This window comes from Nematolebias whitei, chromosome 17 (genome assembly GCF_014905685.2).
Source record: "Nematolebias whitei isolate Nwh7 chromosome 17, NemWhi1, whole genome shotgun sequence".
Taxonomy (NCBI): domain Eukaryota; kingdom Metazoa; phylum Chordata; class Actinopteri; order Cyprinodontiformes; family Rivulidae; genus Nematolebias; species Nematolebias whitei.
In genome coordinates, this window is record NC_056514.1 from 4,800,168 (window position 1) to 4,827,357 (window position 27,190).

At 43.3% G+C, this 27,190-nt stretch overlaps 1 protein-coding gene across 1 annotated transcript in view; it reads left to right on the top strand.

The window, feature by feature from the left end:
- The window catches only part of chadlb (chondroadherin-like b), a 54,916-nt gene extending 30,152 nt beyond the window's left edge, over positions 1 to 24,764 (top strand). Inside the window, exons 7-11 of the mRNA XM_037691561.1 lie at positions 13,779 to 13,998; positions 17,309 to 17,582; positions 17,665 to 18,077; positions 18,158 to 18,324; positions 24,467 to 24,764. Coding sequence (XP_037547489.1) covers positions 13,779 to 13,998; positions 17,309 to 17,582; positions 17,665 to 18,077; positions 18,158 to 18,324; positions 24,467 to 24,764 — 1,372 coding nt within the window. The remainder of the gene's footprint in view (positions 1 to 13,778; positions 13,999 to 17,308; positions 17,583 to 17,664; positions 18,078 to 18,157; positions 18,325 to 24,466) is intronic.
- The last annotated feature ends 2,426 nt before the right edge of the window (positions 24,765 to 27,190 follow it).

The following is a 27,190-nucleotide window of genomic DNA, read 5'->3' on the forward strand; positions in this document are numbered from 1 at the left end:
CGAGGAAACAGACACAAACAGAAACAGCAAATGGTACCATCCTTACAACCACGGTCCTGAGGTGAGCCATGAAAGAAAATCAAAGGGTTGTGCTCCTGATGTTGCACTGTCCACATACCGTTTCAGTTGTTCTAGGTCGTTTATAGCATCATGGATGTCTCCACCAGTTCCAGTCTCATCTGGGATGTAGGTGCAGTATGTGGTTCCTATAATCTTACATACCCCTCCTTGTGAGGCGGTGAGCAGGTCCAAGATGACGTGGTTCTGGATGATCATGTCTCTCATTGCAGTCAATTCCTTTGTTGTTCCATTTGCCAGTCTGTAGGTGTCGTTGATGAGGCGAAGGAGGGCATAACGGTTGATCTCGACGTGGTCTCGGATTTCACCGACTCCCACCCATGGGAACAGTTCTTGGAAGAACTTTTCTCCTCCATTCCAGATCCTGAATTCCCATGGGATGCCGGTGATGGTGGTGAGCCCTCCCCATCGGTGCACCTCGGGCATTGGTGAACGTTTCTTCCTGGTCAGTGGTTTAGAGCCTTTTCTGAGGAGCATCACGGGGCTAGATAGGGGGACCAAAGCACAAAGGTCCACCCAGTGTGGTGGTAGTGCAGTGTAAGCTCTGTGGCCACACAGGAAGTACCAGTCAGCCAGAGTTCTGGAGCCTTTGTCTCCTGGCACGGTGGCGCTGCAATCAGTGGTGTTTTGGCTTCCTTTTGTTTGTAGGCTGATGTTGAATATGAGGCGTTGGAGATAGCGTCCGCATTTTGGGTCCTGGTATGCGGCACAGTCGCCGGTGGTGTTTTTCCTTGCCACACAAGAAAAACATTTTAAAAACTTGGGTGTGTAGTCACAGAAGGTGAGCACCTTTTAACACCGATTCCATGGGACGGAGCCCATGGTCGTGGTCTCGTTGTTGAACACACAGTGGCCAAGTGAGCCTGGCCTCGCCCTGGCCAGGGTAATCAGTTCAGGCAGTTGTATTGTCATTTGTGGCAACAGCAGGTCTGTCATTTGCCTGCAGTCTTGATCGGTTATGGGCTTGTGGGTTTTTGTTGCAACTTGCAGGGGTGTGGAGTAGTTCCTCTGTTCCCACTCGATGATTTGTTGTGATGTGGTGTTCTAGCTGGGGTGTGTGCTCAGGCCATACAGGCACTTCTTTTGCTCTATTGTGATTTTTCCTGGTCTCAGGCCTGAGTTGTGGGTGGCATAGGGTGGGTAGGCACATACATAGCAGTTGACTTAGTTCCCTTCGTGTGCGGTTTTGTTCATCAGCTGCCACCACAAATTGGTGCTATAGTCATGAGGGTGTTTCATCTCACTTTTGCCTCTTTGGAGAGCTTCTCCACCCATGCACCAGGTTACACAGCATGCTGCAGTCACAACACAGCTGAGGATCCACCTGGCATGTGGAGACCCCATTACTGCTCAGTATACAGAAACACTGGGTCCCAGAAACGTAAAGAACAGGGATCTGTTGATTTCTTCACTGACGTTGAGACTCCCATCCTCTATACAGAAGAGCCCCTTTGTAGTCAGACTTCCCCACTGCTCCAGTGTTCTAGGGATCCAGCACTTTCTGCAACTTACAGTAGCTGAGATGTATCCAGCTGGGTCTTTCAGCGATCTTTAATGCTGTAGGTGTGGTCAGCAGTTCTTGGAACGGTCCCTCCCAACGTGGGCTGGTCCAGTTCTTCCTTTTGATCACTTTGAAGTAGAACCAGTCGCCCTGTTTGATGGGTGGGCTGTTCTGTGAAGGAGGATAATCAGATGGCAGTACATTTGCATTTGATACATCTTTCAACTTCAAGGTCCTGATCATATAATCTGTTAAAGTTTGTTCTTTGTCTGCTTTTCTAGGTCTGCAGAAAAGAGGGGCAGTCTGTATGGTCTGCCATGAACTATTTCAAAAGGTATTAGGTCTTCTCAAGTAGGTGTGATTCTCATGTAGAGTTTCACTAAATCTAAACATTCTGGCCATGGCCTGCCTGTGGTTTTCGTGTGTTTTCTTAGTCTGCTCTTAACAGTTCCATTTGTTCTCTCTACCAGCCCTGTACTTTGAGGGTGGTACGCACAGTGATTTTTTAACGTTATGCCTAGGTGTTCTGCCATGTTTTGGATTATATTGTTAACAAAATGTGGGCCATTATCACTGTATAGGATTTGTGGTATTCCATGAACTGGGATAACATTTTTGCATATAGCCTTTGCTACTGTTAGTGCATCTGCTTTTTTAGATGGAACAATTTCAACCCATTTAGAGAATACATCAATCATTACCAGACAGTATTTATATGGACCACTTTGTGTTAGTTCAATAAAATCCATGTGCATTGTTTGAAAAGGGTAGGCTGGTTTTGGGAATGAGCCCCTTTTGGGCCTGATGTTCCCTTGTGGGTTATTTTTGACACAGACTGAACATGCTTTACAAAAAAAATGTAAGTAAGAAGTTATTCTATAGGTGGTAAAATGTTCCTGTATTATAGCCTGCATCTCTCCTGTTGACAAAAGGCATGGTCCATGTGTCACAATTGCTGCTGCTTTAAAAAAGATTTTGGTAAAATTGGTTTGTTATTTACTTGATAAATTTCATCTGTGTTGGGACTAGTCCCTTTTGTTATCCACATTTGTTTTTCAGTGTGTGGAGCATTACTTTGCATGTCTTTAAATTCTGTTTTGTCAATGATGTCAATATTTTCAGTTTGTGTTACAAAGTTTCCTATTCCATGTTTGCCTAGTGCTGCTTCCTTTGCAACATTGTCAGCTAATCTGTTTCCATTAGACATCATCTTGTCCCGTGGTGTGGGCTGTACACTTGCATACTGCTATTTTATTTGGTAACATTACAGCCTTGAGCAGATTAGTTAAAAGAGTGCCGTGTTACAGGTTTTCCAGTAGAGGTTGTCATGCCTCTGCATGCCTCTGAGGGGCCTGTGATCCACAGGCTTTCAGGAAGTTCATAAAGTTGTGCTTCCTCCTCTGTTGTTAGGAGTATTTCTGTCTGTCAGGTTAGAGCATGTACATGCGCCTCTCCTGTTCCAACTTCATACAGGTTTTGTTTCCACATTTCACAGCTTGGGCTGTAGCTCCACTTATCTTCTGCTGGTTTATAGTCATTTGCTACATCAGCTAATTTTATTCTGGGCCCCACATCTGCCCATGCTATGTTATGGGGTTTACACAGCGAGATGTGTGGGACTGCATTTAGTTTGTACATTGGTTAAGTTTCAGAAGGGAGGAGTACAGTTGCTGCTGCAAACGATCTGCGGTCTGTGCTACATGGCTGTTATTGCAAGAGTTTTTGAGGGTTGTTCTGTGAATTGTGAGATGTATTCATCTTGTGGGTCTGACAGAACATTCATTGTCACGTGCAACTGACTGTAAGACATTTCATCATGAGGCTGACTCATTTGCATTTTTGCTTCTGTTAGCAGATGGCTTTGGAGCATTGGATTTAGATTTGGAGTTATGTCATATGAGCAGTAAAGTTTTTCATCTTTCATTGATGCATAAACATTGTTAGTTTTTACTCTGTACACTCTCATTCCATCTTTTATAAGGACAATTGCAATTCTTAATTTTGTCATCAGGTCTCTGCCTAAGAGATTTATTGAACATTTAGGAGACAGGACTACAGAGGCAATGATTTTAAGTCCTGTTTAAGAGTCCTCTATTACAACTGGTTTTGATATGGACTCTTTGTTTGATTGTCAGTCTGCTGATTTGACCCAAATTGAGTTACGTGATGGTTTTATGTTTGGTATTTTGTTTTCAGTACTGTTTTACATGCTCCAGAATCACAGAGGAACTCAACTTGTGTTCCTGCTATATTTAAGGTCATATATGGTTTCTCTTTCAATGCATTTAAAAGGTCCCAAGCAGTACACACGTCCACCATTTCTTCAGATGTCTGGACCGTGTGTGTGTCTGAGGGGGCGGAGTCTAGTCACGCACAAAAGTTTTGGTGACCGCTACCTCTGCAACCTCTTCTCCTATTATTTGAATTATTTCTGGGGCATTCTTTGGACCAATGGTCTGTACTACCACAGATCCAACAGCCGTTGGGATCTGGGTGGGTATGAGTTAAATGGTGCTTTTTGGTCTCTGAAATTTCCTCTGCCTCTACCGCTAAACCGTCCTTTCTGTAAATTTTGGAAAAAGACGGCTGAAGGTGTATCAAATTCATCTATGCTGTCCAGATGAAACACATCAGTTTTGCCCCTTTTTTAACCACTTTTTCTGCATGTTTGGTCCAGGTCATAAGTTGGGCCACGCTAGCAATGTCGAGCTCAACTAGATATTTTCGCACCCAGTTGGCAATTTCTGGGCGAAAACCAGTTAAGAGGGCATTTTTCAGTTGCTGTTGATAGGGGCCATTTACATCATCGTTGTCTGGGATTCCACTGTGTATTTTGAATTCTTGTTCATATCTTATACAGAAGTCATCTGCATCTTCATTTGGTTTTTGTTTTACTCCGGCTAAATGGCTATAATTGGCCTTTTTCCGGAACACTGTTCTCACTCGGTCGTACAGAGCTGTCCACTGAGCTCCATATTCCCCACCGAGGTGACTACTCTCGGTGTAAGGAAAAACACCTTGGTTATTCCTCCCACTGTATGATCCCCTCACTTTTGCCCAATCTATTCCAAGTGATGATATATTCTTCACCAGCTTCATGTCCATTTAGTCTGTAAGAGTCAATTACTTCTCTTAAATCTACTATCCATTTTTCTGGGTCTACTGTGGTGGGGGTCACTCCCTCCACAGCCTTCCTGGCCTCTTCTAAGGTCCAGGGTCTGAACACATGTATGTACAATGGTTGGTCTTCTGCACCGCTTGGATTTGGTACTTGTATCATTGGGTAAATTTCAGTAACTTGGCCAGATGCTGATGGAGGAAGGAGAGGATGGACATCATTTAGATTATTTCTTGTGTTATAATCATGTCCTTTTTTAGGCACCATTCCTATTGGGGCTGAAGCTACCGTTCCATCTGCCAGGGCTGAGGCATTTTCATAAGGAGGAGGGGTGCTCAGTCCCGGCAGCTGGGGGTAGAGGTTTTGTGAGCTTGGGCTTTTGTCTGCTTGTTTTACATTAACAGCTGGTGTTGGAGATGCATTTTGTATTGGGGGCCTATGGACTACGAGGGTTTCAATATCTTCTGGTTTTACAAACAAATCTGTACATTAAATGTTTTTTTTAGAACAGTGCCTGTAGAATATAATATAATATAATATAATATGATATAATATAATATAATAGAATAGAATAGAATTCAACTTTATTGTCAATGCACATGTCACAGGTACAAAGCAACAGAATGCAGTTTGCATATATCCAGAAGTGCTTAGCAAGAAAAATAAATTGGTAGATATATATAGTACAATATACAGTAAGTTGCTTTGAATAGGTTATAGGTATAAATATATACAGGTTGTGAGTGTACAGACAATGAACAGGTTATAATATGAAGGGGTATAAACAGCTACATAAAAGAAAAAAATATATAAGTATGTGAGTACTTATGAACAGTAGATAGTAGATTATGTGTACAGTTTGTACAGTAGTGGGCTAACGGATGAAAGTGCAGGTGGTGGTGTTACAGTCCATGTGTTGTTGTGTTATGAGAATACAGACTGTTGTTATTCAGATGTCAGGAGGCAGAGTTCAGGAGTGTGACAGCTGTGGGGAAGAAGCTGTTCCGGTACCTGGTGGTTTTAGTCCAGAGGCTCCTGTAGCGCCTCCCAGAGGGCAGGAGGGTGAAGAGTCTGTGTGCTGGATGGCTGAAGTCTTTTATGATTTTCCCAGCCCTTTTCAGACACCGCTTCCTGTAGATGTCGTTTGGATGCAAGATGGCGCCGGTGTGTAGGGCTGCCCGTCTCTCGCTCGCTGCTTGTATTTTATTTTTGTTATTTTTACAATGGTTTGTGCAGTGTGCCGAGTCATATTTTCAGTATGATCGTCGGGCACTTTTGGAGCTCCGTACTTTTGCTGAAATTCCCGCGGAGTTTTTGAACAGCGGTCAGCACTCTCCCCCACCGGTCCTATCTGAGATTCCTGCGTTCCTTCTGCGTGACCCTGGCCTTTCTCCATGGAGGAAACGTCGCAGACGTCGTGGGAAGCGTGCAGGGATTTTGGTGAAATTGAGGCAAAGTGTGGATTATTCTAACAGGACTCGCTCTGGATCTGATCATCTCCTCTCTGACCCGTGGTGCTCCCGGGGCCCGGCTGCTGGCCAGCTGCCCGCACGCTCAGTCCATGGAAACACCTGGAGTTGTTTACCTGTGCGCCGCACCAGCAGACCTGGAGGAGCTGTTCTTCATAACCTGCGCCCGCTGGCGCGCGCGTCTCCCTCCACGGCTGTGCCTGTGTCGGACAATATCAGGATGTGTTTAATCAACGCAAGGTCTGTTTCCAACAAGACATTTATCCTCAATGACTTTTTTAAAGATGAGGAGTTGGATTTTCTGTTCGTCACAGAATCATGGATTTCTGATGGTGAGTCCAGCGCCTTGGTGGAACTACTTCCTCCGGACTGTGTATGTTTCAATGCCCCGCGGCCATCAGGTCGGCGCGGGGGGTGGGATTATTAACAGTTTTTAAGGCAAACTTTGCGTGTAAACAGTTGTCCATCCCGATGTCCCGCCGCCGCGCCAGCTTCGAGCTGAGCGCCTTTGAACTTGGACACTCTCCTCCGGTCCTGTGTGCGCTCATCTACCGTCCACCTCGTTCTAAGGACTTCATAAATGAATTCTCTGACTTTTTGGCTGATATCACACAGAGATACACTCACTTTTTGTTTATTGGTGACTTTAATTTGCATGTGTGTTGTCAGGAGAAGCCCTTAGTGAAGGACTTTCTGGATTTATTGGACTCTTTTGGCTTAGCTCAGCAGGTGAGCGGCCCCACCCAAGAACACGGTCACACGCTGGACCTCGTTTTAACACGCGATGTCTCTGTTTCTAATTTGAAAATCGGTGACAATGTTTTTTCAGATCACATGCCTGTATTGTTTGACTTCACCCCCCCCTTGTCATACTGCTAAGACGCGCGTTCCTGCACGTACGCGTTCCATTAACCGTTTCACTGCTGCTCGTTTTAATGAAGGTTTTAATTCTGAGAGGATCGAACAGTTCCCGGTGTCTCCTACCACTGAGGAGCTAACCTCTCAGTTCAACTCTGCCTGTTTAAATGTTCTGGACCGTGTTGCTCCCCTTAAGACCAGAAAAACAAAACTTAAATCAGAGCCTTGGCTGAATGACGTCACGCGAGCCGTTAGGCGGCAGTGTCGCAAAGCTGAACGAAAGTGGAGGAAGGACAGGCTCCAGGTGTCTTTTCAAATGTTAAGGGAGAGTTGGCGTCACTATCAGAAAACCGTTAAAGCTGCCAAATGTAAATTCTTTTCTGATTTAATTGTCTCCAACTCCCACAACCCCCGAGTTCTTTTCTCCACCCTGAACTCAGTTCTACACCTCAGTGAGCCTTCACCTCTGGAAGCCTCAACTGAGCTGTGTGAGAACTTCCTCCATTTCTTTTTAGAAAAAGTGGCAAACACCCGGGCACTCATTTCTCCACCAGCTCATGATCTGTCCATCCCATCTCAGTGTGTGGCTGTGTTTGACCACTTTGAGCCCATCTCTCTGTCCTCTCTGGAGCAGGTAATGTGCAGCATGAAGCCATCTGGTTCCCCCTTTGATGTGGTCCCCCCTCGATTGCTAAAGGAAGTTTTTCCTACCCTGGGTCCTTTTATCCTCGCTATTCTGAATAGCAGTTTATCCTCAGGTGTGGTGCCAAAGACTTTTAAACATGCTGCTGTCCAGCCCCTCCTGAAAAAACCTAACCTTGACCCCTCAGTCATGTCCAACTTCCGGCCTGTCTCCAGACTCCCATTCACCTCTAAACTACTGGAAAAAATTGTGGAGTCTCAGTTGAAACAGTTTTTGGGGGATCACGCTATCCTTGAGTTATTCCAATCTGGCTTCAAATCTCTCCATAGCACTAAAACTGCTCTACTGAAGGTTTTTAATGACATTTTCATATCCACAGACGCAGGTGATTCTGTGTTGCTTGTCCTATTGGACCTTACATCTGCTTTTGACACCATCGACCACAAGATCCTCATTTCTAGACTGGAGCAGTGGGTGGGCATCACAGGGTCAGCCCTTAAATGGTTTGGGTCCTACCTCTCTGACAGAACCTTCTGTGTCAATATCAAAGATCTTAGTTCGGCATCGACCGCACTCCAGTGGGGGGTACCGCAGGGGTCCATCCTCGGTCCCCTTCTCTTTTCTTTATACCTGCTGCCACTAGGTCCTATCTTCCGCAAACACGACATACCCTTTCATTTCTATGCCGATGATTGCCAAATTTACTTCCCCCTGAGGCACAGAGGCACACGCTCTATTCAGCCTCTTATTGACTGCCTGGCTGCCATCCGGGACTGGATGGCTTTAAACTTCTTAAGCTTCAATGAGAAGAAGTCTGAAGTCATGCTGTTCCATCCCAGTGGCTCACTCATGAACCATGACATTGACCTTTTCTCTCTAGCCCCGCTAGAGAAACAAAAGGTGACTAATCTGGGGGTGATAATGGACCCGTCCTTAAAACTCAACAGTCACGTAAACATGATGGTCAAATCCTGTTTTTTTCAGCTGAGACGGCTGTCTAAGCTGAAGCCTATACTCTCCAAGAAGAACCTCGAGACAGTGATCCACGCCTTCATAACATCTAGGCTTGATTACTGCAATTCACTTCTGTTTGGAATCAGTCAGTCCTCCATTGCTCGTCTACAACTGGTCCAAAATGCTGCAGCCCGATTTTTAACTGGTACAGGCTATAAAGAGCACATCACGCCAGTTTTGGCCTCCCTGCACTGGCTACCCATTCACCTTCGGATCCATTTCAAAATTCTCATGTATGTTTTTAAATCACTGAACAGTTCCGCCCCATCCTATCTCACTGATCTTCTGCAGCCATATGTCCCACCGCGCTCTCTGAGGTCAGCAGACCAGATGCTTCTCTCAGTCCCAGAAACCCGTCGTAAGCTCAGAGGTGACAGGGCTTTCTCTGTTGCAGGTCCACGACTGTGGAATGAGTTGCCACTGAGTGTCCGGCAGGCTCCCACACTCTCAGTCTTTAAGTCTCGCTTGAAGACCCACTTCTATTCGCTTGCCTTTAACACGGTGTGATTTGTTTTGGTCCGGTCTGTTCTCTACTCTGTTGCCATTTTAGTTAGCTTCTGCTGCTATTTGTATCTGTATTTCTATTTTATGTTTTCCTGTCTGCTGTGCATGTTTGGTTCTTTTGTACAGCACTTTGGTTGGCCTTGTTGCTGTTTTAAGTGCTATATAAATAAATTGGTATGGTATGGTATGGTTTATGGCAGAAGTGGTGCTCCGGTGATGTGTTGGGCGGCTTTCACCACCCTCTACAGCGCCTTCCGGTCTGAGGCAGAGCAGCTCCCGTACCAGACTGTGATGCAATTGGTCAGGATGCTTTCAATGGTGCAGCGATAAAAGTTCACCAGGATGTTTGAGGACAGGTGGTTCTTCCTCAGAGTCCTCAGAAAGAAAAGGCGCTGGTGAGCTTTCTTGATCAGTTTGGAACAGATGGTCATCCAGGTGAGATCCTTGGAGATGTGGACACCCAGGAACTTGAAGCTGTTCACATGCTCCACCACCGTCCCCTTGATGTAGATGGGTGGATGTGGGCCAGCGTTCCTCCTGAAGTCCACGATGAGCTCCTTAGTCTTCTCAGTGTTGAGCAGCAGGTTGTTGGTGTCACACCACTCAGCAAGACGAACCACCTCCTCCCTATAAGCGATCTCATCGTTGTCTTTGATTAGGCCGATCACCGTGGTGTCACCTGCAAACTTAATGATGGTATTGGAACCATCAACAGGTTTGCATTCATGGGTGAAGAGGGGGTAGAGGAAGGTACTCATCACACAGCCTTGTGGTACACCGGTGTTAATAGTGATGGTAGATGAGCAGTGGTTATCCAGCCGGACATGTTGGGGTCGGTTGGTCAGAAAGTCCAGTAACCAGTTGCCCATTAGGGAACTGATACACAAGTTTGTGAGTTTTGTGATGAGTTTAGAGGGGATGACTGTGTTGAATGCTGATCTAAAATCTATGAACAGCATCCGGGCAAAGGCGTTTTTGTTATCCAAGTGTGGATAGAGTGGAAGAGTGCAGCGCTATGGAGACTGTATCCTCTGTGCTCCTGTTCTGGCGGTATGCAAATTGGTGGGGGTCCAGGGTGGGTGGGAGACAGGATTTGAGGTGTACTAGGACCAGCTGCTCAAAACACTTTGCGATGGTGGAGGTGAGGGCTACCGGACGGTAGTCGTTGAGTCTTGATGGTTTTGAGTTTTTGGGTATTGGGACGATGGAGGTGGTTTTGAAGCAGGTTGGTACCACAGCACGGGCCAAGGACAGGTTGAATATGTCCGTCAGTACTCCTGCCAGCTCCCCAGAACATGCTCTAAGAACACGTCCAGAGATGCTATCAGGACCCGCAGCCTTGTGAACTTTAATCCTGCTCAGTGCCGCTCCTACATCGGTGGGGAAAAGAGTCAGTGGTTTGTGGTCTGGAGACACATCTGCCTTAGTTGTAGTTGCTGGGTTCCCTCTCTCAAAACGAGCATAGAAATTGTTGAGCTCATTGAGGAAGGAAACATCAGAGGAGACGGGGGAGGGGTTGATGGCCCTGTAATTTGTAATGATCTGGAGTCCTTGCCACATACGTCAGGGGTTGGAGTTTGAGAAGTGTTCTTCTATCCTCCCCTTGTAGTGGTGTTTGGCCTTTTTGATGCCCCTCTTCAGCTCAGCCCTGGCTGTACTGTAGGCCTGTGTATCTCCTGACCTGAAGGCGATGTTGCGAGCCTTCAGCAGTAGACGTACATCCCATTTCATCCAAGGCTTCTGGTTGGGGTACATGGTGATCCGTTTCTGTGTGGTGACACTGTCTATAGTGGTGGAGATGTGGTCCAGCACAGATGAGGCGTACTGTTCCAAGTCGGTGTGAGTGAACATATTCCAATCAGTGTTTTTGAACCGGTCCTGGAGCACAGTGTCTGTCCCCTCTGGCCACACTTTTATTGTCCTCACAGTGGGTTTCACACGTTGGATGAGTGGTGAGTACCAAGGTGTGAGGAAAATGGAGAGATGGTCTGATTGTCCAATGTAGGGGAGGGGGGTTTCTTTGTATGCTCCAGCCAGGTTGGAGTAAACATGGTCCAAAGTCTTGTCCCCTCTGGTGTGGCAGGAGACATGTTGGTGGAATCTGGGGAGGACGGTCTTCAAATTGGAGTGGTTAAAGTCACCAGCAACAATAAAAGCAGCCTCAGGGTGTTTGATCTGGTGTTTGCTAATGGCTGCATAAAGTTCTTTCATAGCCAGCTTAGCATTAGCATCCGGGGGGATATGCACTGCAGTGAGTATGATGGAAGTGAGTTCTCTGGGGAGGTAATAAGGTCTGCATTTGACCATTATAAACTCCACATTAGGTGAGCATTGTCTCTCGGTAGTAGCAGAGTCTGCGCACCAAGCTTTGTTAGTATAAATGCACAAACCTTCACCTCTGGTCTTGCCGGAGTCCTCAGTTATTCTGTTGGCTCGGTGTGTGTGGCGTCCTGCTAACTCAATAGCATTGTCTGGGCAGCTGTTGTTTAACCATGTTTCAGTGAAAATCATGACGTTTGAGTTCATAATCCGCCTGTTATTGGTGATGGAGAGCCGTATTTCATCCATTTTGTTTGCCAAAGAACGGACATTGGCGAGGAAAATGTTGGGTAAGGGCAGCCAATGTGGTGTAAGTTTTAGCTTAGCCCGTAGTCCTCCACGCTTACCCCACCTTTGTTTACGTTCTCGGCGCCATCTGCGTATACTTACGCCCGGCCTGGAGGAGTAAGCAGCCTCTGGTGTTCTGGAGATCTCTGGGATGAGTCGGAGATCGGCAACAAAACTATCGGAGTTTTGAGTACAGATGTCCAGAAGCTCCTGTCTGCTGTAGAACAGCAACGCTGAGCAATTCTGGATGAATAGTCCGGTCAAAAGTAGGTAAAAAAAGGCTAAATAGCATGTTCTGGAGAGACGCTGAGCCTCGCGTTGTTCACGCGTCGCCATCTTGGTCGATAAGTAGCATGTACAGTACTGTAGCATGGCTGTTAAAAAAAAAAAAAAAATATATATATATATATATATATATATGTGTGTGTATATATATATATATATATATATATATATATATATATAGAGAGAGAGAGAGAGAGAGAGAGAGAGTAGCCTACCAAGAAGTCATTGATCGCTGTCTTCACCTTTGTCCTGCACACTGCGCCCTTGAGCTTGTGCTGTCCTCCATCATACAGCAGCGTTTCAAAACCCACTGGTGAAAGATTTTTTTACCTTGCTCCGATGTCAGGATCCACTGGTAGACTTGAGCAAAAGTTGCTCTTCTCATGAGACCAGTTCTGGGAAATGATTTCTCTCTGTCAGTCATCAAAGTCTCCCACCGAGCTCAGAGTGCCATTTTAAATGCACGATTCACATTATTTTGAGTGGTTGCAAATTCTTCATTGTGCCCCAGGAGGGGAGAAGAGAGTTGGGGGGGGGGGGAGCAAAGTCCTCCCACTCCCCCACAAGTCAGATATATACTTAAAGAAAAAAAACTTTATTTATACAGGTAATCTCATTGAGTCACAAGGACCCACCTTCCAAGAGAGACGTGCTCTGTGAGCACCCGAGTGTGACGAGACTAAATGTTTAGGCGGCATGAAGCTTGTTAGTCCGACACAAAAAAAACAATACATTTTATCACAGCATTATAAGCCGCAGTGTTCAAAACTCGTGAAAAAGTAACGGCTTATAATCCAGAAATTACGTTATATCTAAATGGGATGAAACCCCGGGGGAGATGCTGTAGTGTTTAGCAACATGTCTTCTTATGCAGACAGCACTTGGTGTTCTCAGAGGAGTTTTTTTCTCTGTGTACTGGGCTAAACCTAGTATGGCCCAGTCCAGTTCTTCTATTGGATTATGAGAGCAAATGTTTTTGCCCTGGCCTACAGCATATAGGCCAGAGCATTCAGGCACCTATCATCATGCACGTCTACTCCACTCATGGCCAGGCTGCTTTGTATTTAATGGGGTCTCTATTAGGGACATATGTGCAGAAGTGTGCTGGTCCTCACCACTAGTTTTTGCTCAATTTTTTTAATTAGATATTCCAAGGGTGGCCTCTGTTCTATTAGACTTTGGGGCTTTGCTGGGACACGGAGACACCTTTTGATAAAGGGCTAAAGTAAAGTGAAGTCCAATTTATTTATAAAGCACATTGAAATCAGCAGCAGTCACCAAAGTGCTTAACAATAAAAATTAGTAGCAGTAATTTGAAGAAAAAATAATAATTAAAAACATCAAAAGAAAACATGACACACAAAACAATAAAATACAAAATCAAATGACACTGTGTTAAAAGTCAGTGATGTCTGTAGTATTTATATCCCAGAGTGAGACAATGAAATTAATGCTTCCAACTCTCAAAGTATCTAAGTGGGTCGTCTCCCCAGACAAACCTTCTTTCTGAGGTGAAGTGAGAAACTTTGCTTATTTTTGAAGATGTTGAATTGTACGGCAAGCTACTTAAAGGGTAGTACAGGTGTTGCAATAACCTGCCAGTCAGGATTGGTGTACTTGGATAAATACTTCTGAGGAATATCTATAGCGGAGTTATCCAATAGTTAGACATCTCAGTCATGCTAACCTCTTTCCCTGCAGGGAGTGGGCAGTCCGTCACAAGGTAAAGCTGATAGGAACATGTGGAGGACCAACCAATCTCTCAGGAGAGAGTTTGAAGGATGTTCACCCTGCAGAGCTGCGCTGCCACAGTCAAGAAGCCATGCTGAAGGCAGAGTTTGAGGAAGCAACCAGGATATCTCCACCACCAACTGAAGAGCCAAGAAACAAGATCAGGTGCCCTGCAAACTGTGTCTGTGAGGTGAGTGACAGATAATTAAGTTAAAAAATAATAATTCTACACTCGGTTGGCACGGTGAGCAGCAGTGAACACTGTCGCCTCTAAGCACTAAGGTCGCAGGCTGGCCTTTAACCTGGGTCTATGTGGACTTTACGTGTTCTCCTCATACATGCGTGGGTTTTCTCCAGGTACTTTGGTTCCTCCCATTGACTAAAAACATACATGTTAGGTTCATCAGCAACTTTAAACTGTCCATAGCTGTGATTGAAAGTGAACGTCTTTTGTCTTGTTTATCTCTGTGTCCCTGTGATGGACCTGACGCCTGTCCAGGGTGTCCTCACCCCTCGCACAGTGACAGACAGACTCTAGCTCCCTCATGACCTGGAAATGGAAAAAGTGGCAAAAGATAATGGATGGATGGTTTTAAGGATTCACTGATGATTAACTTGTAGATGCACAGAAATTGTAAATGTCTGTTAAGATTTTCATTAATGCTACTATTTTTGACAGGAATGCTCCTGATGTTTATTTATTGACACACCTATTTTAAAGGGACAGTTCATGTATTTAATAATGAAGAGAGTAAAAGTAAAACATTTGTCAGAGTCAGTCTGAGTAAACTAGGCTGGACTTGGGGTACCCCATGCTTAGTTAGTGACTTGCAAAATGAGACCAAATCATCATTCCTCCACCACCATGCTTAACAGTTGTTATAAGGTGCTTGTGCTGATATGATGTGTTTGGTTTTCTCCAAACATGCTGCTGTTCATTATGGGTAAATATTGCTACTTTATTCTGTCCGAGGACAGTCCAAGAGGCTTATTGTTCGTTCAGATAAAACTTTGCAAACCTAAAATGTGTTGCTGTTTTATTTTAACTGACAGTAGAAGTAATCCTTCCTAAAAAAGCATCATGACGATGCTGACTCAACATGGTAAGTCTGAGATGTCTGCTATTTAGCACTCACTTCCAAAGATGAAAGTTGAGCAGTAATGTTTTTGCCTGTATCTGAGTGTGTCCATTGGTCTGTACCGTTAGAAAAATACCTCAAAAAACCACTGGACAAACGTCAACAAAACACTCAGAAGGTAATCATTGAATGAAATAACTGTTGCAATGAACTTTTGGAGTAAGTTTCATTCAAGGTAGCTGCTACAGCTCAGCAAGCTTAGAAAACACAAATAGAAAGAATAATAATAAGAAAGAACATGCTATGTGTTGTCATTGTATGTTTGCATACAATGACTAAATCTGTCCTCTGCATTTAACCCATCACACGAGATACACCCAGGTGGAGCAGCGGGCAATAATGTAAGCGCCAGGGTTTATATGATTATGTCTGTCAGTTTCATACATCTTCAGCTCTAATTTGGTGCATTAGCTAGGACTCATACCCAACAATTGTTCGTAACACTTACTGATTAAGCAAACTCAGTTTTTAAAACTTTACCATTAATAATTAGTTACCTCTATTTGTTAGAAAAATATTTCCACTGAATGGATTTTAAAGAAGCATTCAGTAAGAAATCATTGGCTGAACATCCACAACTAATTACACTCTGGAGTTAATTAACCCATTTCAGGCTGACCACTGCAGGAAACTGTGGGATTCCTGGTGACTAACATGACTTGCTGTAATTTCCCAAAACAGAGTTTCAGCACTTCCACATACATTATTAACACAAAATCAAACTTTTCATGATCATTTTGTGACAAAATAAACCAAAATCATCTCTTGACTGTTAGCATACTTGCAGTATTTTTGTCAATGCTGTGCAGCTGAGATGCTGAGGCTAAAAGCTAATTGGTACAGGCAGGGCTGGCCCAAGCCTCCATGGGGCCCTAAGCAAAATTTGGTTTGGGGCCCTCTATTTCTGCTAATAATGTGGATTACTGCAATCAATAGTCAGATGAGCAGATCATTCACCCACATAACATAAACTCATTGCAACTCTGACAGCCCTGTTTATATCATCTTATATGTATATATCATGCAGGGGCATCAAACTCATTTTCATTTTGGGCCACATCAAGCTTGTGAATGTCCTCAAAAGGACGGACATGGCAGAATGTACTGATAAAACTACCTTTTAACAAACTGGTAAAATATAACTTTCTCTGCATTCGATGACTACTTCTAAAAATTAAATATTTTATGTTGAGTAATTTGGCGTTATAAACATAAAATCTGATTTGATTTGACTGATAAAGTAAAATTGAAGCACACAACTGTTATCTTGAAGTTCTGTCTCTGTGGCCCTCTAGGATATAGCCTTAGTTAGGGTTTGCAACGACATTCTTCTGGCAAATGACTCTGGTCAGTCTGTAGTTCTGGTACTCCTTGACCTTACCGCTGCATTTGATACTGTGGACCACAGTATCCTTATATCCCGGCTAGAACACTGGGTTGAGATTACTGGTGCAGCGTTAGAATGGTTCCATTCATACCTGAACGACAGGAGTTTCTGTGTTAATTTTGCCAACACTCTATCTACTTCAGTGCCTCTTTCCTGCGGGGTCCTGCAAGGCTCCATTCTTGGACCCCTTCTGTTTTCTTTGTATCTCCTCCCCTTAGGGTCTATCCTGAGGAAACATGGTCTTTCCTTTCATTGTTATGCTGATGACTCTCAGATTTATCTGCCGTTAACACCTAACAGTTCCTCCTCCATTTGCCCTTTGTTAAAATGTCTTGATAACATCAAGACTTGGATGGCTGTGAACTTTTTGAGTTTTAATGATCAGAAGACTGAGGTCATTGTGTTTAACCCTAGCTATGCCACTGTCACTGATCCTGCAAACCTGGACTCCCTTCAGCCATATCTAAAACAGTCTGTTACCAATCTCGGGATAGTTTTAGACTTGGACTTTAAGTTTAATAAGCAGATAAATTCTGTTCTTCAAAAAAGCTTCTTTCAGCTAAGGCAGATAGCTAAGCTCAAGTCCGTCCTGTCCAGATCCGACCTTGAAAAATTAGTCCATGCATTTATTACAACTCATTTAGGGGGCCCCCTAGTGGCCCCAGGGCCATAAGCAGCAGCTTAGTTTGCTTATGCCTTGGGCCGGCCCTGGTACAGTACCACATCTTTGTTATAAAACAGAATCAAATTTACTTTCATAGAGACCAAACAGTATTGTGATGTAGGAGTCTTCTGTATTGTTGATGATGGTAGCAGTGAATCTTAAGTTTTAAAAACTGATTTAGACTTAGAAACACTGATGCAGTAAGTTTTATACCATCAACAAGAAAATGACCAAATCAAATCAGCGAGTTGCATAGTATTATTTAAAACTAATGAAGGTACAAAGTATTTAAGACTGTGTTTGTCCACAGGCAGAGACGCACCATTCTTCGTGTGAGAACCGCGGACACACCAAAGTGCCTCGAGGTTTTTCTCCTGATACACGACTTCTTGACCTACGTGGCAACCACTTTCATTACATCTCTAGCAACAGCTTCCCTGGTCTTGCTCAGGTTGTCTCCCTGCACCTGCAGCGCTGCAAGATTGTGGAGATTGAGGGAAGAGCTTTTGATGGGATGAAGGGACTGATATACCTTTACTTATCTGAGAATGCCCTTACTTCCCTCAACCCTGATGCCTTTATAGGTATTTCATGAGAGAATTTAAATTTGTATAAGACATGGTTCAATTCTTATGTAACATTTGTGTCATCTGAATTTATCCACAGGTCTACCTCAGCTGACATATCTCCACCTGGAGAAGAACCATTTTGCCAATTTTCCCAAAGGATCCTTCAAACTAGTTCCCAGTCTATTGGCTCTTCACTTAGAGAACAATGTTATTACCAAGCTGGAGCCTGGTATCTTGATGGGGTCAGAGGGTCTCAGAGCTCTTTACCTCACTGGGAATACCGTTGAGCATGTGTCACCCTTGTCTTTAGATCAGGCTCGTGATCTTGACACGCTCCATCTGGGGGGGAACAAGCTGACGGAGGTACCCACTGAAGCTCTGAGTAGGGCAAGGAACATTAGGGACCTCAGGCTATCTGGCAATTCAATCCGCTGGGTGGACTCAAATGCTTTTAAACCTTTGGAAAGATCTCTGAAAGAACTGTATCTGAATAACATGGGACTGGAGAAAGTGAGTAGGCAACACTAAGGAAGTATTTAACATAACATTTCATTTTCAAATCATTTTTAATGTGATCTCTCACAATGCAGATGTCTGAGAACTCCCTGGCTGGAGTGGGTCCAGGCTTGAGGAGTCTCTTCCTGGAGGGCAACAAGCTGGAGGAGGTGCCTGACTTCCAGCCACTTACCTCCCTGGAAGTCATCAACCTAGCTGACAATCCTCTCATGTGTGACTGTCCCCTGCTGCCACTTCGCATGTAAGACAATGAAAACACAACAGGCTGCTGTTACAAAAATATTTTGTAGAAAGGTAACAATCTTAACAAGATCAAATTTTCAAACTAAAACCTTCAAAGAATTTTACTGGAAAATTATGTAACAGCCCAACACAAAGTAACACATAATTGTGAGATGTCTTTCTGTGTTTGTTTGTTTGTTTCTTCTTCCTGTTCTCTCAAACCCTAGCTGGTCAAAGCAAATGGTCCTGAATCTGGTTCTATTGGACATTTCTTCCTGTTAAAAGGGAGTTTTTCTTTCCACTGTTGTCACTGGGCTTGCTCAGTATGGGAGACTGTGACGAAGGGAAGATTCAACTTGTCTGCTGGCTTACTTCGATGGAGAACTTTACTAATTGGCTTTTATAATGTATGTGGATGCTTTTGTACAGTGCCATGAGATGACTTCTGCTGTGATTTATTTTTCATTCAACCTTTATTTATACATGTTAGTCTCATTGAGCCACGAGGACTCATTTACAAGAGAGACCTGTTTAGAAAGGCTTGGTGCTATCAGCTATAAATAAACTGAATTAAAGGAAGGAAAATGATGCATGACTTTTCAAAATACTTTACAAAAATAAAAACATCTGAAAAGTTTATGTGCATTTGCACTCAGTCCCATTCACCCCAATACCCCTAACTAAAATCTAGTGCAACCAGTATAGAGGGTTGCACTGAATATTTATACAAGGGTATAAATATTCCATTGTACGAATATGTATACCACTGAATATGGGAATCTGCCTTCTGTGAAGGCACATGGCCTATCTTTATCATGTTCAGGTCCTTCTGTGACCAGCCAGGTCCTTTGATCTTTCCTGAACCATGTTGTACGGAATTAGCTTGGGTGTCAACTTTGATCCTGTGCCTTCAACCATGTCTGGAGGTCCTGTTTTAACAACTGCAGGCAAATCCAAAAAAGAAAGCGCTGTGGAGAGGCCGTTGAATTTCTCATATACTGTAGTGGTTTGAGCACATTTTCCCACTAATTCACACCTTCATGCATGAGACCAAAACAACTCTCTTGTGAGCCAGGCAAAGGAATACCCTAACAAGACTCAGGTGAGAGGGCAGTGAGATTAATCTGTGTGTGAATTTAGCTGCATAAATGGAGCACTTTTTACAGTTTACAGCTTGGACCTTCACACTCTCCAGTTTAAAACTGAGGAAACATCCCAACTGGAAGCAAAACAACTTCAAATACAGAATAAATGACACTTTGTTTTTTTAAAACTTTTGGATTTGCCATGTCCTGGATGCCAAAGATTGTACACTAGCAAATAGAAGTATGCCAGCATGCTAAAGGAGAGGACACATTGGCTGTTTGACTGGTTTGCACACATTCACTGCTTGTTTTCTGACCTGGGACCAGCATAGTTTTCCATACTGACAACTCTGAGATCTATCTGATCTGATATTATCATTGTTTTACATTCACATGACCATCCATCCATCCATCCATCCATCCATCCATCCATCCATCCATCCATCCATCCATCCATCCATCCATTCATCCATCCATCCATCCATCCATCCATCTTCCATTTGTTCCAGAGTCGGGTCTCGGGGACAATAGCTTGAGCAGGGAGGTCCAGACATCTCCACAGCCACCTCTTCCAGCTCTTCTGGGAGAACTCCAAGGTGTCCCCAGGCCAGCTGAGAGACATAGGTCCTGTTTACATAGGGTGTTTTTTTAATAAAACCACAGCTTTTCTGCTGCATTTCAGCCTTTCATTTACACAACAGCTCCCGTTTCTCTGAAACTGAAGGTTTCTGAATCCTGGTCTCCTGGAGAATTTTGAGGACAACCCCCCCCCCCCCCCCATGGAGGTGTGCAATGCTCCCCAGGTGTGAAACCACACATGTGCACTGCAGGCAGCTGTAGTCAAAAAAATTTCTGCTCTAGTTTATGAATGTCAGAGAACAGTGTTTTTTTGTGCTACTCACCCTTATTCACCCTCTTGAAAATGAGTTCTCGTGGCTGAATGAGACTACCTGTATAAATAAAGGCTAAATGAAAAAAAAAAAATTCAGCATGTAGGAGCAAAACCACTAATATCTGTGGTCCAAAGGAACATTCACATGTTTACTAGTTTGGATGTAACTGTGATCATACTGACACTGCATGCAGCTGAGCCTGGCATCAGGGTTGCCAGATAAACATGAATAGGGTTGTTCTACCCTCACCTTTTATGTGCACATGTTCACCAAACACAGTACATACCTAATCTTGCAACTCTCACTCAGCACATAATAGTTTGAGTCAAAATACGATCATTTTAAAGAGACAGTACAATAGTTCACCAGTGCTTATCTGGCAACCCTTCCTGTCAGGTCCTCTGGACTGTTTCTTTGTGGTGAAACATTTCATCTTCATCCAAAAGCCTGTTTGTCCGATCAAGGAGCTGCAACAAACTCAGTCCTATAAACAACTCTTTTTTGGTTTATTCATCCCAATAAACATTGAAAAACCACTACTGTTTCCAGAGGTCATTCTCATGTAAACAGGGCCAAAGTCTCGCCAGTGTGTCCTGGGTCTTCCCCGAGGTCTCCTTCCATGTGCACATTCTTAACTAACTGCAGTCTTAAGTGACCAGACTAGCTAACACCAACACACAGAGAGTTCCAGTGAAGACTGATTTATACTTCAACAAGACATAAGCAGATCTGTCATTACGTAGATTCTGACTTCTTTGTCTCACGGAGCTTTCATATTCAAGGAGAAGATGTGGGGGATAAATCATCATAATTCCTCCATCTGCTCTCCCACTGTAGCACACACCATGCATACAACAGTGATAGCAGGATAACTAGAGGTAGTTTGTTTCACTCAAGAATGTATTCTCAAACATTTGAAGAGAGGCTTGTGACATTGGATTAGGAGTTGAAGGAGGAAGATGATCTTGTATTATTTCTTGTTAACCACAGGCATCAAAAGAAGATGTGAACATTGGTGGCTCGTTCACTTCCTGAATAGGACCAAATGTGAGCAAGGGGAGTTCAGTCTGTTGGTCCATTAGGGTTGCCAACCGTCCCGTAAAAAATGGAATCGTCCCGTATTTAGAAACAAAGTACGCGTTCCGTATTGAGCTGCAATGGGACGTACTTTGTCCCGTATTATCATGTAAGTCAAAAAAATGTCCATGAGTTAGTAAATGATGGGCACTGTACATGGAATTTTATGGTAAATTAACTCCCACCCTCTCCTGCTCTGTGACCAATGAGCAGTCTTCTTACTCACGAAGCCCTGAATCCGGCTCATCTCATTGGTCCAGCTCTGTTGTTTATCACAACCGTCGACAGACAGGATTCGACAACAAGACATCATGGACACGAGCAGCAGGAATTCAGAGGATTTAAACAGCGCACACGGTTCATTTTCCATCAATAACCCGACTACTCCCCCCCCCCCCCCAAAAAAAAAGAAACGGCTGCAAAAATACAGAATTGAGTGGGAAAAGGAAACGTGGCTGGAAAGAGTGCATGCTAATGGCTATAAAGCACATTGTACTGTTTGCCAGCGCATTTTGTAGCCCATGGTGGACAGCTTGATGTCAAACAGCTCCACCGCTGGACACATAAGAAATGTGAAAGACAACAAAACCAGGAGAACCCTTGACCAGTATTTGTCCACTGGGCAACACCAGAGGCAGATCTGGTATGTAAAATAATAATTGTATTAAAAAAAGCATAAGCGTAATGTGTAAAAGTGCAATGAATGTGAACATTAAAGGCCAAATAGATTTTTATTGTGATAAACTAGTAGAATTTTTTTTTTTACATAAAATAGATAAATAAAAAAATACACAAATGAATTTAAACAGTATTTCTTATGTTTATGTTTACTGCAGAGATAGTCCATATAGAGTATACCACACTGTGACACATACTTTAAGTTACAACTGTGGATTTAAGCTGACTCTCCAAACACTGAATGACTCCAGCATTGCCAAGAAGATGTCCTGTGGGAGGACGAAGGCTGAGGCTGTGGTCACCAATGTCCTGAAGTTGTCCTGTGTCCAAATGCAATAGAAGAAGTGGTCCAAAAATTGAAAAGTGGAAGGAGCCCACTCCGATTCTCTCTTCACACCGATGCCTCAAGCAAGGTGAAGATGAACCATGTTTTATTAATAATAGTTATATACAAATGGATACAACTGATATATAGAAATACGTAAATACATAATCAAACTTACTTTCAGTATACAAACATATGCATACTTATACACATCTTAAAAAAAATTAAACAGTTTATATATAGATGTATTAAAGTGATTTCAAAAGGTAGTTAGGATATGATGCAAAATTCTAAAGATAAACAAATATTTGTTCCCATTTATTTACCACTGTACATGACCCATGTGCCTCTAGTGAACTCAGATAATAAAACTTCTAACTCCTTTTGGCAGGTTAAGCATGTCTATGGATGAGCTTCATGAGGAACGTGTGACTGCATCACCTCACCACAGAAGCTCAGGAGAAGGTGTCAGTCCAAGGAAAGAGCAGAGAGGTGGATCAAGCTCTTCAGGCAGCTGACCTCCCCAACATCCAGCTGTTGTATCTTTGTCCTCATTTCATCATCCACTGGATTTGTGTAAATGATTGTCTCTCATGAAAAATAAGTGGACTGATGTGCAAAACAAATGTTCTTCTGAACTAATTAGAAAAGAGCTCATTGTCAGTCTAAATGATGAAATGTCTTGCTCAGAGTTTTACTCTTAGGCTCTGAAAAACAAACCTCTCCTTACTGCAGCACGAGCTCAATAGATACAAATGGAAGAAATGGGTTGACCCCAGTGATGAGCATTGTCCTTTTTAATTTACAAGTTATTTTTTTTTTACTACACATGGAAAGTCATGGCTTCTGAGGCTCAATATGTTTGTTTACAAATTTCCTACAAACTTTATGTTTGCACTAAATGCATTATTACACAAATGTTCTTATTGTTTTCTGTTAATACTGTTTTAAGCTAAGCAGAACAAAAGAATGTTTAAGAAATAAATTCTTTTAAGAAAGATTTTACCCTGGTAATTGTATTTGCACTCAAAATAAATTATTAAATTGTGTAATAATTAATGTTCTATGCATATTTTTATCATTCAAAAACATACATCCAATTAAATTCAGGTTCATTACAGAGCAAGAAAAGCGGGGTGGTGGTGATGGTGGTGTGTGTGTGTGTGTGTTGGGGGGGGGGGGTTGAATCATCACGCTGGTAGGGGTGGGGTTGGCCAACCCTGCCATGACGTGTCCCTCATTTATTTTTCAAAGAGTTGGCAAGCCTAGGTCCAATAGATGTAAAAGATGGACAATTGTGGCAAACAAAATGAGATGCAGAAGAAGCATGTGTTGTTCTGCAGAAACAAACATGTCTGCAAAGTTCTGACACAATGTGCGCTGCATTGCCTGCAAGACAAGATCTGACTAGAAGCTATGTACAAGACAGAATGTCAAGAGGCCCAGCCTTGATCCAGTTGGGATGTAACAAGGCGTAGGTGACTCATTCAAAGTACTTCCATTCATCTTCTTCCTCTTCTGCAGTCAGGTCTCGGGGGCAGTACCTTTAACAGGGAGGTCCAGGCATCTCTTTCTACAGCCACCTCTTCCAGCTCTTCTGGGAGGACTCCAAGGTGTTTCCAGGTCAGCTGAAAACCAGTCTCTCCAGCATGTCCTGGATCTTCCCCGGGGTCTTCTGCCAGTTGGGCATGCCCGGAGCAGCTTCGTAGGGAGGCATCCAGGGGGCATCCTTAGCAGATGCCCGAACCACCTCAACTGGTTCCTATGCATGTGGAAGAGCAGCGGCTCTACTTCAATTCTCTCCCGGATAAATAAACATTTCACCATATCTCTAAGGGAGAGCCCAACAACCCCAAGAAAACACATTTCAACTGCTTGTATCCACGATCTTGTTCTTTCTGTCATGACCCAGAGTTTGTAACCATAGATGAGGCTATGAACATAGACTGACCGGCCAACAGAGGGCTTTGCCATGCAGCTCAGCTCCCTCTTCACCACAACAGACCTTTCAATACGTGCAGTCATTTTTCATTTCATTATTGTTGGATAGGGGCTTAACATTTTATGACAGTAAGTGTAATTTCTTTCTTTCTCTTCATCTAGGTGGATTAAGAAAGTTAACCTCAAAGTTAGAGCTACCTGTACCAACCCTCCTGAACTTAGAGGTCGACGAGTCAAAGATGTCCACATTTTCAAGGCCTGCCCTGGAGGAGAGAGTCTCCAGTCCCCACCTACTGGAGTCCTGAATTCATCCAAGGCAAACAAGCTCAAACAAACAAACCCAACTGGTCAAAAAGCCAAAAAACCAAAAGCCAAAATCAAACTTTACAAAAACCTCTATACAAAACGAGCAACTTCAAAGAAAAACACAAAAGTCACAAACAAACAAAGCATGGCTTAAATCTAGCTTCAATTTTACATCAGAGGGAAGAGAACCGCCTTTGACAAAAATGTATAATTTTTTATACATTTGACTGAACATTCAAATTAATAAATCCTGTCAAGTTGTCCTGCTAATAAAACCAAGTGCTGCAGTGTCTTTGTAATCTACTCTTCTTTTCAGTCTACTTTTATTTGCCTGATTTATCTGCTTGTTAAAAGCTAAATTTTAGACATGTCTGTTTCCAATTCAATACAGAGAAATATATGGAATTGTTTTTTTTTACTAGTTTCACTTTTAGTAGTCGATAGAGAACTAAAAGTGCATGGTTGTCTTTCATTCTTACAAACAATTGGAAAAAAAGTTTGGCGCTTATTATTGTGACAAAGGTGCTCATTGGATGCAGAGAGCCGCACGGAACCCACAGCACAGTATTAGAACCAGAGCTGAATGAGACCTCCAGACCCATTGGTGAATCTTGAGATCTGGTAGCTGGCCCACGAGGACTTCAGAGCAGGGATGTGCCGCCGAAGGTCCGGGGCTGTTTCCGGAGCCCATCAGGACTTTTTTCATCCAGACTTGGACTCAGACAACCACCTCCAGTCCCATGCCAGCCAACCGAAGGTCTGCCCCTCCCCCAAAATGCATTTCAGTGCTCAAGGGCTGCATTGAACCGGACCAGAACTGGACCCCCAGACTCAGCTGTGAACCCGAGAGGCCCTAGCCGGTTCACGAGGACTTCCAAGTGGGATGTGGGCTGCCGAAGGTCTGGCGCTCCATCTAGAGCACACCAGGACTTTTTTCATCTCTCTTAATCAGCCCACGCAGATCTCCGAGTGGGCACGCGCTGGTAAATAAAATTTATTAGCTACATATAAGTATGTTGTTAAAATTTGTAGGTTTAAGAGTTTAGAACATTGATTGTGGGCTTTGTCACTGCAGGTTATGTCTGCAGAAACGAACTGAGTCGTACGAAACAGAGTTGGACCGGAACCGAGAACCAGTCCTGTACTGCAGAGCCTGGTAAGTACAAACCGGATTCCAAAATAGTTGGGACACTAAACAAATTGTGAATAAAAACTGAATGCAATGATGTGGAGGTGCCAACATCTAATATTTTATTCAGAATAGAACACAAATCACAGATCAAAAGTTTAAACTGAGAAAATGTATAATTTTAAGGGAAAAATCTGTTGTTTCCAAATTTCATGACGTCAACAAATCCCAAAAAAGTTGGGACAAGTCCATTTTTACCACTGTGTGGCATCCCCCCTTCTTCTTACAACACTCAACAGATGTCTGGGGACAGAGGAGACCAGTTTCTCAAGTTTAGAAATAGGAATGCTCTCCCATTCATGTCTAATACAGGCCTCTAAATGTTCAATCGTCTTGGGTCTTCTTTGTCACACCTTCCTCTTTTTGATGCACCAAATGTTCTCTATAGGTGAAAGATCTGGACTGCAGGCTGGACATTTCAGTACCCTGATCCTTCTCCTACATAGCCATGATGGAGTGATTGCTGAAGAATGTGGTCTGGCATTATCGTGTTGAAAAACACAGGGTCTTCCCTGAAAGAGATGACGTCTAGATGGGAGCATATGTTGTTCTAGTGAACTCGGCCTCAGACCAAAACCTGCCACTGAAGACCTTCATGGGACAGGAACTGTTATTTCATTGATTTGAATACAGAAATCCAAATTAGCTCATTTTGAGACTGTCTAATTGTATCCTGAAGTAATCAATTGGAAGAACACTCTTCTTTTTATATTATCATTACTATTTTACAATATCTTGATAAATCAAAAGTGTGTTTAGATCATACCATTTCTAAACGTTGGAGTGAACCACTCATTTTAAATCAACTGTGAAACAGTATTAATGATTTTTTTTTAATCCTCATTTAAATTAGAAATCAAGTTAAATGTCTATGTACAAAGTAATTATGCATTTTGATCTTCTGTCTGAATGAGCAGTAGTGATTTCGGTCAAAAGTCAGAGACAGTCAGAAAGAAGTTATTAGAACGAAGTGGATTGTTTTTAAACCTAGCAGACAGTAAATAAGAACAACTGGCACCTGCAAAGTTTCTCACTTCCTCAAAACATTTCCCTGTCTGTACTAAACGTTCCTAAACATTCTTGCACTTTCTTGACTTGTAATAACCCTCTGACATCACTAGAACCACCCCCTGTTGGTTGTTTCAACCAATCAGGAAGTCCTGAAGTGACCGGAAGTGAGAACTCTTTAAAAGTCCACACTTCCTGGAACTACTCAGAGTCTCCTGAGTCTTCTAGTCAGTCTTCAAGTCTGTCTTCTAGTCGAGTTGGGGGCTACTGCAGTCTTCCATTCCTGAGTGGAAGCTCTGACGGACTCACAGCTTGCTTTGTATCCACCCAGGAGATGAGCGTGTTTGTTGAACGGAGTAAATGACATGACTCCTGACGATGGC